Source organism: Crinia signifera, chromosome 19 (genome assembly GCF_055691185.1).
Source record: "Crinia signifera chromosome 19, ASM5569118v1, whole genome shotgun sequence".
Lineage (NCBI taxonomy): Eukaryota > Metazoa > Chordata > Amphibia > Anura > Myobatrachidae > Crinia > Crinia signifera.
In genome coordinates this window covers 127,365,741-127,382,264 of record NC_139226.1, presented here as the reverse complement: position 1 = coordinate 127,382,264, position 16,524 = coordinate 127,365,741, and the positions used below count along the sequence as shown (strand labels likewise).

At 43.5% G+C, this 16,524-nt stretch overlaps 1 protein-coding gene across 10 annotated transcripts in view; it reads left to right on the top strand.

Moving 5' to 3' along the window:
• Window positions 1–16,524, top strand: part of PLCH2 (phospholipase C eta 2) — a 595,308-nt gene that overhangs the window by 496,627 nt on the left and 82,157 nt on the right. For all 10 annotated transcript variants that reach the window (XM_083163311.1, XM_083163313.1, XM_083163310.1 and 7 more), the window contains 2 exons: window positions 4,140–4,298; window positions 5,096–5,131. In XM_083163311.1, the coding sequence (XP_083019437.1) occupies window positions 4,140–4,298; window positions 5,096–5,131 (195 nt within the window). The remainder of the gene's footprint in view (window positions 1–4,139; window positions 4,299–5,095; window positions 5,132–16,524) is intronic.

Genomic DNA, 16,524 nt, shown 5'->3' with positions numbered 1-16,524 from the left:
ATATGCAATGAAAACATAAATAAACTATAGATTGCTGACAGTCCTGTGGACCTGAAATATCCTCGTAGACAAGGTTGGTTCAGCATCTTGGTAATATTCATGGATAGTCAAACGGGTGTGGATTATTAAATAGACAGCATCTCCAGTGGTTCCCCACCCTGGTCCTCAAGTACCCCCAACATTGCATGTTTTCCAGGTCACCCAATAGGTGGACTCATTATTCAAGACACATTTTAAAAGATCCACAGGTGGAGCTAATTATTTCACTTGTGATTTTGTGTAGAGACCTGGAAAACGTGCACTGTTGAGGGTGGTTGGGAACCACTGAGCTAGACAGTCATTAGGTTGACAGTGTCAAATGGTTGATATGAAAATGTTAGACCCATGAAAAGGTCCATACAGTATGAGGGTTTTTTTTTATGTTGGGTGTCCATGTTGGCAACTGTTGACATGGACTCCTAATTAATCTAAGATGTACCTTCGGGCTCTTCACACTCTTATTTTGCACTCTATACCAACTTGGATGGTGAAGTAAGAACAACCTGGTTTTAAAAAAACAAAATCATGAAGAACTCATTTCGACCTGGTCATGGGCTTACGCACTTCATGTTGACCTTTTGACCATGATGACCATTTCACCCTGTCAATCTTTTGGGGTAGGACTATTGACTGTAGATCTGTCAACCAGAACCAAGTCAAATATGGTACAAAATATTCATCAAGTTACACCATAGTACTAGAGAATTTGTGGATGCGATTGCCAGTAGAATACCGGGCGATTCATGAATAGCCTGCCCCAATCTGGATAAGACTTCCAGGATCTACTTTATAAAAGGATCATTGCAAAAAGTAGATGTTCCTCAGAATCCTTGTGCAGGGTCTATCAGCAAAATTAAATAGAGACTAATACCAATATACAAAAATTCTTGAGCTGACGTTTTCAATGTATTAGTGTAAACTTGATTAAAATGTTCTAATACATTGAAATGTTGGTTCAAAGACCCGTCATACAGTTGTCACACTGACCAATCACTGTCTACCACTTAAAACTCAGCTTGAGGTGCAATGGGTAATACCAATTTTCCACTGACCTGAAAAATGAACCTGGGATTTTTATTGGTGGAGACATGGCTCCATACGGGTACCTAGCGGAGTTCTACCCGGGAACGTCCCATGTGAGCTGCAATGGAAGCGGGTTACCTGGCTCATCCAACACAGGACCTGTTTCCAGCACAGAGAAAGCAACAGTACGGCATAAGGAAATGATAGGCCTGATTCAGACCTGTTCGCTAGGCTGCGTATGTTCACAGACTAGCGCACAGGTAAACGTCGTCAGCCGCTGCCTGAACGTATGTCTGCCCCCCCCCCCACCCCCGCAGCGCGAATCCTCGTATTTGCATGCAAGGGAATGTGTACACTTGCACGTCCCCTCGCATGTGGCCGCATGGGTGAAAAATCATTCGATGGTCTCCGACCATCGAATGATTTTTTCCTCCATTCGTAATGGACTAAAACTGGACTGACTCATCATTTCAACGCTGTACTCCGAGCAGGCACCAACCTACCTAAGTTCGCAGGGGAACGACCAGTGTTTTCATAAAGGCGCCCATAAAATGTTGGACGTTCCCCCTACACCAACCCCCCCATCCGCCACCCTTCCCTCCCCTGTTCAACACTTCGGCGTGTGTGATACTTGCACAAGGGGTCTGCACATGTATATTTGCACATGTGCTTGCGCAGACCCCCACCATCGGAAACGGGGCCAAATTCGGCTCCGACTGAGTAAATCTGAATAAGGCCCTATGTCGTCTCCATGCTGAATGGTGCAGATCTGGGAGTTACCTGGATCTGTGCCACAATGGAAAAAGAGCATGTTCCAGGCATCACCTGGTTTGGAACTTGGACTTCAGTGGAAAAGGGGTATAACTTGGTACCAATGTGCGTGTGCTGACTGTAGATTTTTTTTTTTTTTTTTTTCATTTTAACAAAAAGAGCATCTGAGACCATAACACAATATGCAGAGCCTGGCTTTCTTTAAACAATTCTATACATTATAAACTGATAAAATGGAAATACTATGCTAAATATTGTTTCTGGCAGTGTAATTAACACCCACGGCCTGTTTTGAGTATCTAGAATTAGCAGTTCACTGTTCAGTTCCAGGCCAAAAACCTTATTAGTTATTGTCATGAACCACTAATTACTGTGCAAAACTTTCCCCTTCTTGTTTTTCAAGTTGTCTAATAAGAAATTCAAAAACAAGGCAACAGACAAGGGTGATAAACAGCTGTAATTAAAATGTTGTTTCCTTGCGAAACTTTTCTACAAATAATTTAACTCAGTTCTGTAGGAATCGTAATTAAACAGACGTAGGAGCGAATTCAGCCCCAAACGCACATTTGCAAAAATTGACCATTTGTGGGGTCGGTCCAGACAACGACAATTTGGAGGGGAGGTCACTTGCTGCTGTGACCAAAAAAATGGCCAGGTTGGCATCGCAGCTGGGGACTACCGGTGATGTGCAAGCACTTTGATGTATGATGAAGCGTACACACTCTAGCGATGCAAACAAAACATTTTGCACTTGCACCGCGGGGAGGGACCTGGCGAGTGGGGCGGTCTTGCCTTGTGCCGGGTAGCCGTCCGAAGCCTGCTGCCATCCGAAAGCTCTTTTTTTTAAGGAAACATGTGGCTTGGGCAGCCGAAAATTTTTCCCTGAACCTGTGTGTTTTTAGGATATTTTTTTTTATCAGTGATCAAGGGGGATAGTCAGAAAAAGATATTGGAGAAAAGTCAGTTAATGCTCCCGATATGTATTCAGGCTCATTGCATGCCCCCCCCCCATAAAATGTGATTAAAAAATGCTAAATTGTGGGTAGATGCAAAGTTGGAAATACCACGCAATGAGTAGCAGATACTACCTCTTCCTGCCTCTCTAGGCACAAGCGGGCATATGGGTCAAAACTGAGCGGTTGCTTGGTGTATGTTTGTGAGCCATTGTATCGATGTGTGCAATGCTACGTATCCTCCACATAGGTCACACTCCAAATGCAGTGGCAAACGCAGGATTTTTAGAGGGGGGTTCCAAATGTAATCCAATATCTCCCACTCTGCAGTGCATTGGAGTAAGTATGGGAGTCTGGAGGAGCGCTAACCGCTCCGAGAAATGGTATTTTTATACACTGGATACTGCATGGAGTACAGTAATAATATTGAACATTACAGATCTATAGTATAGGCTGTTTCAAACATAAACATAAAAATATGATAAGTGGTCAGGAAAAGGTTAAACATATAATAAATACACAAACATAATAGAAACAGTACTGCACTGTCTAAGCTCACAATCTCCCACTTGATGGTTAGGCTCCTGTCTCTTCCTCCTGGCAGCTGCTCTTTGGTCTAGTGCGATGATTGAGGGCTCAGATCCACACATACAGTAAATATGGTAGAAGAAGCTGGTACACTGGGCATGTGCAGCAGCTCCGCTCTGTCCCATACACTGCATGGTGTGGTGGCAGCTCTATTGATCATATTATATACCAGTGCTATTGCTGTCATAATATAAGGCACTTGCCAAGAGGAGGGGGTTTCCGGGAAGCCAGAAACCTCTCCTGCGTTTGCCTATGTCATGAGCCCCATTCTTTGCATACAGGTCAGGCAGTTTGGACAAGCAGATATAAGAATATCCTGGTCCACGTAAACGGTTTTAATGCCCCTATTGTATGCGGTACCAGACACTAGTTTAATTGTAGCTATGCCTCCTATCATGTTCTCTGATTACTCTCTATGTTCTGTTGGTCATTTTGTTAGACTTCCTTTGTTTGGACTGTATCATGGCAAATATTTTAAAATGCATGAATCATCTGAAGTTCCAATTCGTCCCATGCATTTTTCCAGCTAAACGAATATTTGTCAATTCTTCATCTACTTTATTCATTAAAAATCACCATGGTGTGCCAAGATTAAAGCAAAGCTTTAGCGGTCTCCTTTCCTCAATCATGGAAACTACGGTCCTTGCCTGCGCCCGTATAAGGGCTGCATGTTACTGGTTAATTCTGAATGCAACTGTTAATTCCGTTTGTATATCTTTTATATTAAAAACACCAAATGATATTCATGTGTTTCTGTGTCTGTAGGCTTCCACCAATAGGAAGCAAGTGGAGAACATAGCTAAGAAGAGACTTGACTCATTGATGAAGGAATCCAAAATCCGGGACTGTGAGGACCCCAACAATTTTACTGTCAGCACTATGTCACCTGCTGGAAAAATCAGCCAGAAACTGGATTTAAAAAAGGTGCAGTATTTTGGGTTCGCCCCCCGTTCTTTGCTAGATTTAGCCAGGTTTTGACATAATGTACATCAGCTTTAAATTATTGGGATATTTTGAAGGGGTTCTATGAATACTGCATACAGATGGATCGCCTCTCAGCCAGCTCAGGGAATCGCCAGATCCCCTGAGCTGGCGGAGAGGCGCTCCATCCAAGGGGGACGCGCGGGCGTCTCACACGCTTGCGGGTCCCAGTCACTCGGCAGTGGGGAGCAGAATCCCAGACCGGGAGATGGGCAGGGTTAGGGGGGGGGTGCAGGCAGCTACTGGTGAGCGGTGGGGAGGTGGCGGAGGGCTCCTTCAGAATGGGGCACATGAACCCCCTTCTGGCAGTTGGCACAAGCTGGCGGATGGTGATCCGATGGGAGCTGCTCCATCTGTATATCCCTGTAAATTAATACAGAGCCTGTAAATCCAAAGTTATCCCTAATATATTAGAACCGGGGGTGTAGTGTGTTACACTACTTTTCTTTCTTAACACTGAACTTGTACAATTATAAGCAATGACCTTAATCTTGTCTTGTGTATGGATGGTCTTTACTGGAATCTATACTTCTGTTCGAATCACATTACTATTATATTAATTATACAGCACCACCAACTGTCCAAATCCCCTAAAACGAATAAAATTAATTAAAAAATTCAAATTGCATGCAAGAATCGCACCATGTGTGGACATATGAAGTATAAAACTTACTTTGGACAAAGATTGTATATCGAATAGTTTTCATTTTTCTAATTATTATTGTTTTTTTTCCACCTAGAAAAGTAATTCTGGACCTGTAGTTGAAAGACATCTGGTAAGAAAAAAGTTTTTAACAAGTTGCTTAGTTTATGGCGTTAAGGATTTAATAATTCCTGTATTTTATTTGTTATATTCACACTGAATTCTCAGGATTGGACGGTAGTTGCTGAAAGTCCACATTTAAACTCTTAAAATATTAATAGATCACCATCATTTGTATTCCAATAATCTTGCAGAATATTTTGTGCTGTGTAATATTTAAAGTTTGCGTTTTAGTGTTTACCTTAATACGCTTGGGACGAGGGGCCTGCCATATGTGTGACAGATTATACTTTAGAGTGATCTGACATGTTTCTCTCTCTGTATGTGGCATTGTACATGGTGTCCTCTCCATTCTTCTAGAAATTGGCATCAGATAATACTTGGCCTAGTCTGCCCCTTTTTTTTTTTTTTTTTTTTTTTAACATTTGGTAACCTCAACCCTTTTTGATTCTTAACCTTGGTACTCACTGGACAATATTCTGAATGATGTGGCCCTTTCTGATGGATGGGGACTTTAAAATTGTTCACATTGTTGACCTCGCGAGTGATTTTCACCGGGTGTGGTATGACTGGCCGAGGTTCAGTATACTGTCGTCAGAATACCAGCCGCCGGTAATCCAACAGGGTCGAGCACAAAAAATCCCCTGTCGGGGCTCGGTGGCTCGCTACACTCACCACAGGTTCTTTTCTCCCTCTGTGGGGGTCATGGACCCCACGAGCGAGAATAGTCCATGTTGGTCGGGATCCTGACTATCGGGCAGTTGAACCAATTGGGATTTCAACATCGGTATACTGACCAACCAGCCATCCGGCATCCATTTTTAGCACATAACACAATGTGTACGGACTACCTAAATCTACGATACTATATCATTAGATCATTTGTAACCTAGCACAGTTTGTGCACTATATCCTTTGTCTGTGAATTCAAAGGAAATTGGTGATATTGTGGTGTTTGCTCATTAACTAATGTGTACCCAGCTATAATTGAGGTTAAGTTATTCTTATATCTGTCACAAGCATGTTTAAATTGCTGAACTGTCTCTGGTGGGAGCCTACTCCACCTGTCCACTACCCTTTCTGTAACTACTACCTTCCGGTTTCAGCATGTGTTCTTATACTTTTTTCCTTTGAAGACTGTCTTCCTCCTGGACCTTGTTAAAAACCTTAATATATGTGAAAGCTACTATCACGTCCCCCCTTTCCCCTTTCTGCCCCTACTCTAAATATTAAAATATTTTAGTTTTCTCCTGGTAAGTTGTGGTTTAGACCTTGCACCATTTTAGTTGCCCTTTTTTGTACAGCATGTATATATATATCCTTCTGAAGATATTTCCTCCAGAACTTAACAACGTTTTCTAGACAAGGCCATACCTATGACCTATGCAGTGGCATCATTACTGTGAATATCATTTACAACAACCCTTTGATTCCTTTCCTGCAATTAACTTCTTATCCATTTAACCATCTTAGAATCCAAACCCATGCTTTTGAGTTTACCTAGCGGTTTTCGATGCAGGACTGCATTAACCCCTTCCCGACATTTGATGTACATTTACGTCATGGCCGGGAGGTACTTCCCGACACATGGCATAAATGTACGTCATGAGTTTAAACTGTCACTGCGTCTCGAGACGCAGTGACAGAGGGACGATGTCTGCTGTCCCTGACAGCAGACATGTCCCTGCATGCCCAGGGGGGGCTGCGATGTCGCCCCCCCGTCGGCGATCGCTGTGATTGGCTGTTCAGTGTGAACAGCCATTCACAGCGTTTTCCTGTGTTACCAGCGAATCGGACGCTCGGTAACACAGGTGTCAATCACCGCCGGGCGTCAGGGGGCATGAGGGGGTCATCGGTGACGATGACACCTCACCCCACCCTCACCCCACCTGCCCCCAAGGCTGTGATTGGTCCGTGGGACCCACGGACCAATCACAGCCAAGGCGCGACATTTAAACTGACGGTGACTGCGCTGCAGACGCCATTCCGGTCTGGAATAGCGTGCAGAACAGTCACCGTGCCTGCCTGCCGTGAATACCGACCTGATCCTTGCTAATACTTACCTGATCCTTGCAAATACCTTACCTGATCACCTTATCACTGCTTGTAGCGTGCTGGACGCTTCCTGGATCTGACTTCCTGAGACTTCCTGCTGCTGCTGCAGTGTGATAGAGAGATAGAGAGATAGAGAGAGAGATAGAGAGAGATAGAGAGAGATAGAGAGATAGTGACAGAGAGAGCTATATTTTGTGTCTGCTACCCCCCCTTTTTGGGGGTGCAGGGGTTTTCTATATATATATAACTGTCAGTGCTGCTGCTGCAGTGTCATACAGTGATAGATAGTAATAGATAGTGATAGATAGTGAGAGGTAGAGAGATAGAGAGATTTGTGTCTGCTACCCCCCCTTTTTGGGGGTGCAGGGGTTTTATTTTATATATATAACTGTCAGTGCTGCTGCTGCAGTGTCATAGAGTGATAGATAGTGATAGATAGTGATAGATAGTGAGAGATAGAGAGATAGAGAGAGATAGTGACAGAGAGTGATAGAGAGTGTATATTTTGTGTCTGCTACCCCCCCTTTTTGGGGGTGCAGTTTTTTTTTATACATATAACTGTCAGTGCTGCTGCTGCAGTGTCCTAGAGTGATAGATAGTGAGAGATAGTGAGAGATAGAGAGAGATAGTGACAGAGAGTGATAGAGAGTGTATATTTTGTGTCTGCTACCCCCCCTTTTGTGCTGATCAGCAACTTTTTGGGGGCGCAGAGGTTTTTTTTTTATATATATACCTGTCAGTTGCTGCCAGTTGCACTGTCAGTTGCACCAAAGGTTGTGCACCTGCTGTCCCTCACTGGTAATCAGTGTCGCATCACTGATCACCTTTTTTTTTTTTTGTGAGTGCTGTGGGGTCTTTTTTTAATTTTTTTTTTACACACACTGATTTTGTGGGTGTCCTGTGGCCACTGTGCGCCGATCAGTGACGTACATCACTGATCAGCTTTTTCGGCACAGGGTTGATCAATTTTTTTTTTTTTTTGATCAGATTCCTGTTGCCTTTGAGCGCTGTTCAGTGACAGACGTTACTGACCAACATCTGTGCTCAATTTTTGGCGCAGGACCTTTTTTTTTTTTTTTTTAACCCCTTCAATTTTTTATTTTTAACCCCTTCATTTTTTTTTTTTTTATTGGTATAAAGTATTTTTTTTTTTCTGCACCACATACACACTACATACCCCCCGGATCAGGGGCGGATCCAGGATAAAATGACAGGGGGGGCACCATGATAAAAAAGGGTTTGGGTGGGGGAGGGGCGGTGTTAGTGGTGCCAGTGTACATACTAAGAGAGCGGCAGGAGAGAGTGGGAATGTAATTAAAAATAGGCCCTGGAATTTAAAGTACGCAGGCCCACCATGGTGACAAAAGTGAAGGATGTAGTTGTGCGCGCGCCAAAGACGCACTCCGGAAAAGGGGGTGTGGCCACTCAACAGGTGGCGTGTCAACACCATATACAACTTCTACACATTATGCAACAAAATACTAGACCCCATTATACTTGCCCCTTACACATGATGCCAAATGAAATGAGCCAAAATTCACATAATGCCACACGGATTGAGCCAGAATTCACATAATGCCACATGGATTGAGCCACAATTCACATAATGCCACACGGATTGAGCCAGAATTCACATAATGCCACACAGATTAAGCCAAAATTCACAATACGTTTCATAAACAGGAACATTGTCCACCAAAGGCGCGCATTAAACATTTACACCATAATATCCATTACACGTTAAGTTACACGCCATTATGTGTTATGCCAAACACCATAATGCCTATTAAAAATTATGCTACATAAGTGCTGCTTCTCTACATGCTCTTTGCCAAGGGTTCCATGCTCATTGCCAGAGGTTCCATGCTTGTTGCCATGTGGGATTACATGCTCATTGCCTAGGGGGAATACATGCTTGCGGTAAATGGGGGACAGCAGAAGTGATAGCCACTGACAGTGGCAGAGCCTGGCTGTATTCAGAGCACTGCAGGTACCGGCTATTTGAAATAATACCCCTTTCACACCAGAAAATGCATTCCCAGGTTGGCCCCTTTTACACCAGCGTAGTCCCTGCATTTTCTGGTGTGAGGGGGAGAGAAAACCACCCCTCCCCCCTTTAACCAGTTATCTCATTTAACCGGCTATATCTTCAGAACCAACGGACCCATTTACATGAGACAAGTATTATATTGAAGAACTTTTGAGTGGGCTCTGAATGATTTTGGTCCAGTGAAACTGGAACGTTTGGTTCCAGAGTAATCTGCCCTCAAAGAACATGAACAGCCATGAAATTACATTTCAAAAATAAAAAAAATGGTTTATACGCAATATCTCTGAACCGATTGACCGATTTGGACCAGCCTGGTATCCTATTGAAGGCCCAGCGATTTGGAATTGAATGAAATCACCCACAAGCTTCTGTGATGCCAGGGTGGGAACTGGCAGCCGTCGGAACTGGGTGGGGGTCGGAATTGACGGGTCCCATATTATCCTATGGGGAAAAAACGTTACAGGTTTGCCAGGCGATATCTCCGGTTCCCGGTGGGCTAGAGACACGGGGCTTGGCTCGTTGGAAAGCCCTGGTCCTCAGCTACAAAATAAATGACAGGGGGGGCACGTGCCCGGGTGCCCCCCCCCCTGAATCTGCCACTGCCCCGGATTGAAATAAAGTTTGTACCCCCCCCTACACTATACACGTGTTGAAACATTTCACTACCAGTAACACAAAAATAAAAATGGCATCCCAAATGTCCTCCCAAATGTCCTCCCAAATGTCCTCCCAAATGTCCTCCCAAATGTCCTCCCAGTCATCCAGGAGAATGTATTCAGTGGAGGAGGCATATGCCATGCTTGCCTCTGACTCTGACACAGGCAGTGATGCAAGCGGGGAATTTGAAGGATTCGTCTTAAGCTCCTCTTCCTCCTCTGGTGATGAGGGACCCCCTCAAAGACGCCCCCGTAGATCAGCTGAGATTCCCCCCCCAATAATTGATCTAGTATGGACCCCACCACCAGACAATTTTGAGCCCCAGGTTCCTGAGTTTTTGGCCATGCCAGGAATCCAATTTGATTCCACAGGTCTCAGAGAAATTGACTTTTTCAAATTATTTTTCTCTGATGATTTTATAAATTTAATGGTGGACCAAACTAATTTATATGCCCAGCAGTTTATTGCTCAAAACCCCACGTCATCATTTGCTAGGTGGACCCCTGTAGATGCAGTAGAGATGATGACGTTTTGGGGTCTGGTGTTTCATATGGGCATAGTAAAAAAGCCAGAAATTAGGCAATATTGGAGTACAGATGTTCTGTACAGTACTCCATTTTACCGTATGGCCATGCCCCGGACTCGATTTGAGACAATTCTTAAATTTATACATTACACCGATAATGCACAGTGCCCACCCAGAGATGATCCCACCTTTGACCGGCTATTCAAAGTCAGGCCGGTCATTGATCATTTCAGTGCCAAATTTGAAGAGGTGTACATCCCTGAAAAATTTATTTGTATCGACGAGTCCCTTATACATTTTAAAGGAAGGGTTAAATTCCGCCAGTACCTTCCCAGTAAGAGGGCAAGGTATGGCATAAAAATGTATAAACTGTGTGAAAGCACCTCAGGGTACACCCACAGGTTTAGGGTTTATGAAGGGAAGGATTCAAGAATTCAACCGCCAGAATGCCCCCCCTCCCTCGTAGGTGTTAGTGGGAAAATTGTCTGGGATTTAGTGCACCCCTTCCTGGATAAAGGTTATCACCTCTATGTGGATAACTTTTACACTAGCATCCCCCTGTTTAAGGCCCTTGGTTCAAGAGGTACAGCAGCTTGCGGTACTGTGCGCAAGAACCAAAGAGGCCTCCCAAAAACGCACATTGCCCAAGTAATGAGAAGGGGTGAAAGCAGGGGAATATGCAACGAAAATATGTTGTTGGTCAAATATAAGGACAAGAGGGATGTCCTTATACTGACAACAATTCACGGAGACAGTACCACCTCCGTCCCTGTACGAGGTACCAGTACCCACACCTCCAAACCTAATTGTATCCTGGATTACAATAGGTACATGGGCGGAGTGGATCTTTCAGATCAGGTACTGAAGCCGTACAGTGCCCTGCGGAAAACAAAAATCTGGTACAAGAAGGTGGCCGTGTATATCATCCAGATGGCACTGTATAACGCTTACGTGCTATTCCGTTCTACCGGCCAGAGGGGGACATTTATGCACTTTCAAGAGGAAGTCATAAAGGGCCTAATATTTGGGAACCAGCAGGCAGAGGGCCCCAGTACTTCTAGTACTGGCCCCCGTATTGTACCAGGGCAGCATTTTCCTGATGAAATCCCCTCCACTGGAAAAAAGGGCAGGACACAAAAAAGGTGCAAAGTTTGCTATAAAAAGGGAATAAGAAAGCAAACTATTTTCCAGTGTGACACTTGCCCCGACAAACCCGGCCTATGTATAAAGGAGTGTTTTAAAATATACCACACATCTATGGAATATTAGGTTCATAATTTCACCGTGCTTCGGGGGTCTTGCTAATGCCACATAGCACCCACCATTCATTCCACCAGAATCTGAGCCGCAAAATCCAAAAATCACTCCTTCCCTTCTGAGTCCTGCCATGCACCCAACTGGTATTTTTTGGTCACATGTGAGGCATTGCCGTACTCGGGAGAAATTGGGGCACAGATTTTGGGGTGCTTTGTCTCCTTCATTCCTTGTGAAAATGAAAAATTTTGAGCCAGAACTGCATTTTTGTGTAAAAAAATGTAATTTTTCATGTTCACTGCCCAGTTTTATCAAAATTGGTGAAACCCCTGGGGGTTTGAAATGTACACTATACCCCTAGATGAATTCCCTGAGGGGTGTAGTTTGCAAAATGGGGTCACTTGTGGGGGGGTTCCACTGTATTGGTGCTTTGGGGGTCTTGCTAATGCGACATAGCACCCACCATCATTCCACCAGAATTTGTGCTGCAAAATCCAAATATCACTCCTTCCCTTCTGAGTCCTGCCACTTTTTGGTCACACATGAGGCATTGCCGTACTCGGGAGAAATTGGGGCACAGATTTTGGGGTGCTTTGTCTCCTTCATTCCTTGTGAAAATGAAAAATTTTGAGCCAGAACTGCATTTTTGTGTAAAAAAATGTAATTTTTCATTTTCACTGCCCACTTGTATCAAAATTGGTGAAACCCCTGGGGGTTTGAAATGTACACTATACCCCTAGATGAATTCCCTGAGGGGTGTAGTTTGCAAAATGGGGTGACTTGTGGGGGGGTTCCACTGTATTGGTGCAACATAGCACCCACCATTCATTCCACCAGAATCTGTGCTGCAAAATCCAAAAATCACTCCTTCCCTTCTGAGTCCTGCCATGCACCCAACTGGTATTTTTTGGTCACATGTGAGGCATTGCCGTACTCGGGAGAAATTGGGGCACAGATTTTGGGGTGCTTTTTCTCCTTCATACCTTCTGAAAATGAAAAATTTTGAGCCAGAACTGCATTTTTGTGTAAAAAATGTAATTTTTCATGTTCACTGCCCACTTGTATCAAAATTGGTGAAACCCCTGGGGGTTTGAAATGTACACTATACCCCTAGATGAATTCCCTGAGGGGTGTAGTTTGCAAAATGGGGTCACTTGTGGGGGGGTTCCACTGTATTGGTGCTTGGGGGGTCTTGCTAATGCGACATAGCACCCACCAAAATTCCACCAGAATCTGAGCTGCAAAATCCAAAAATCACTCCTTCCCTTTTGAGTCCTGCCATGCACCCAACTGGTATTTTTTGGTCACATGTGAGGCATTGCCGTACTCGGGAGAAATTGGGGCACAGATTTTGGGGTGCTTTTTCTCCTTCATACCTTCTGAAAATGAAAAATTTTGAGCCAGAACTGCATTTTTGTGTAAAAAATGTAATTTTTCATGTTCACTGCCCACTTGTATCAAAATTGGTGAAACCCCTGGGGGTTTGAAATGTACACTATACCCCTAGATGAATTCCCTGAGGGGTGTAGTTTGCAAAATGGGGTGACTTGTGGGGGGGTTCCACTGTATTGGTGCTTGGGGGGTCTTGCTAATGCCACATAGCACCCACCAACATTCCACCAGAATCTGAGCTGCAAAATCCAAAAATCACTCCTTCCCTTCTGAGTCCTGCCATGCACCCAAATGGTATTTTTTGGTCACATGTGAGGCATTGCCGTACTCGGGAGAAATTGGGGCACAAATTTTGGGGTGCTTTGTCTCCTTCATACCTTCTGAAAATGAAAAATTTTGAGCCAGAACTGCATTTTTGTGTAAAAAAATGTAATTTTTCATTTTCACTGCCCACTTGTATCAAAATTGGTGAAACCCCTGGGGGTTTGAAATGTACACTATACCCCTAGATGAATTCCCTGAGGGGTGTACTTTGCAAAATGGGGTGACTTGTGGGGGGGTTCCACTGTATTGGTGCAACATAGCACCCACCATTCATTCCACCAAAATCTGTGCTGCAAAATCCAAAAATCACTCCTTCCGTTCTGAGTCCTGCCATGCACCCAACTGGTATTTTTTGGTCACATGTGAGGCATTTCCGTACTCGGGAGAAATTGGGGCACAGATTTTGGGGTGCTTTTTCTCCTTCATACCTTCTGAAAATGAAAAATTTTGAGCCAGAACTGCATTTTTGTGTAAAAAAATGTAATTTTTCATGTTCACTGCCCACTTGTATCAAAATTGGTGAAACCCCTGGGGGTTTGAAATGTACACTATACCCCTAGATGAATTCCCTGAGGGGTGTAGTTTTCAAAATGGGGTGACTTGTGGGGGGGTTCCACTGTATTGGTGCTTGGGGGGTCTTGCTAATGCGACATAGCACCCACCAAAATTCCACCAGAATCTGAGCTGCAAAATCCAAAAATCACTCCTTCCGTTCTGAGTCCTGCCATGCACCCAACTGGTATTTTTTGGTCACATGTGAGGCATTGCCGTACTCGGGAGAAATTGGGGCACAGATTTTGAGGTGCTTTTTCTCCTTCATACCTTCTGAAAATGAAAAATTTCGAGCCAGAACTGCATTTTTGTGTAAAAAATGTAATTTTTCATTTTCACTGCCCACTTGTATCAAAATTGGTGAAACCCCTGGGGGTTTGAAATGTACACTATACCCCTAGATGAATTCCCTGAGGGGTGTAGTTTTCAAAATGGGGTGACTTGTGGGGGGGTTCCACTGTATTGGTGCTTGGGGGGTCTTGCTAATGCGACATAGCACCCACCAAAATTCCACCAGAATCTGAGCCGCAAAATCCAAAAATCACTCCTTCCGTTCTGAGTCCTGCCATGCACCCAACTGGTATTTTTTGGTCACATGTGAGGCATTTCCGTACTCGGGAGAAATTGGGGCACATATTTTGGGGTGCTTTTTCTCCTTCATACCTTCTGAAAATGAAAAATTTTGAGCCAGAACTGCATTTTTGTGTAAAAAAATGTAATTTTTCATTTTCACTGCCCACTTGTATCAAAATTGGTGAAACCCCTGGGGGTTTGAAATGTACACTATACCCCTAGATGAATTCCCTGAGGGGTGTACTTTGCAAAATGGGGTGACTTGTGGGGGGGTTCCACTGTATTGGTGCAACATAGCACCCACCATTCATTCCACCAGAATCTGTGCTGCAAAATCCAAAAATCACTCCTTCCCTTCTGAGTCCTGCCATGCACCCAACTGGTATTTTTTGGTCACATGTGAGGCATTGCCGTACTCGGGAGAAATTGGGGCACAGATTTTGGGGTGCTTTTTCTCCTTCATACCTTCTGAAAATGAAAAATTTTGAGCCAGAACTGCATTTTTGTGTAAAAAAATGTAATTTTTCATTTTCACTGCCCACTTGTATCAAAATTGGTGAAACCCCTGGGGGTTTGAAATGTACACTATACCCCTAGATGAATTCCCTGAGGGGTGTAGTTTTCAAAATGGGGTGACTTGTGGGGGGGTTCCACTGTATTGGTGCTTTGGGGGTCTTGCTAATGCGACATAGCACCCACCAAAATTCCACCAGAATCTGAGCTGCAAAATCCAAAAATCACTCCTTCCCTTCTGAGTCCTGCCATGCACCCAACTGGTATTTTTTGGTCACATGTGAGGCATTGCCGTACTCGGGAGAAATTGGGGCACAGATTTTGGGGTGCTTTGTCTCCTTCATACCTTCTGAAAATGACAAATTTGGAGCCAGAACTGTATTTTTGTGTAAAAAAAATAATTTTTCATTTTCACTGCCCAGTTGTACCACAATTGGTGAAACCCCTGGGGGTTTGAAATGTACACTATACCCCTAGATGAATTCCCTGAGGGGTGTAGTTTGCAAAATGGGGTCACTTGTGGGGGGGTTCCTAACTTTTAGCATCTTATGGTGCCTAGAAACCTACATGGTGCCTAAAAAATAATCTCATAAAAAGGAGGCTCCAAAATCAAGTAGGTGCTCCTTCTATTATGAAGCCTGTGGTTTGGTCACCGTGCACACTAGGGCCACATATAGGATATTTATGAAAACAAAAGAATTGGGGGAATCAATTTTCAGTCACATTTATCTAGTAAAATGTACTGTGTTCCTTAGAAAAATGTATTAAAATTGCAAATCTGCAAAAAAAAAGAAATTTTGAAATTTCACCTACACTTTGTTTTAATTCCTGTGAAACACCTAAAGGGTTAACAAACTTCCAAAATGCTGTTTTGAATACTGTGAGGGGTGCAGTTTTTGAAATGGCATCATTTATGGGGGTGTCTCACATACAAGTCCCTCAAAGTCACATCAGAACTGAACTGGTCCCTAAAAAAATCAGTGTTTGAAATTTTCTTGAAAATTTGAGAATTTGCTATTCATATTGTAAGCCTCCTAGTGTCCCAAAAAATTAAAAGGAAGTTGAAATAATGATGTCAACATAAAGTAGACATATGGTCTATGTTAGTTATTCACTATTTTGAGTGGTAAGATTATTTGTCTCACAAGCAGAAAATTTAACATTTTGCAAATCGCTAAATTTTCCATTTTTTCACGATATTTTGGTATTTTTCACAAAAAAACACAGACTGTATCGACCCAAATTTACCACTAATTTGAAGTACAATGTGTCACGAAAAAACAATCTCAAAATCACTGGGATAAGTAAAAGCAAAAAAAAGTTATCCCCACTTAAGTGAGACATGTCAGATTTGAAAAAAAGGGCTCTGTCAGGAACGCAAAAACTGGCTCTGTCAGGAAGGGGTTAATACCCTTAGTGAAGTGTAGTTATGTTAAATCAATGGCCCCTCCTTCATCTATTGTTTAAGTCACCAGTCAAAAACATCAATATGATTTATTTGGCATGATCT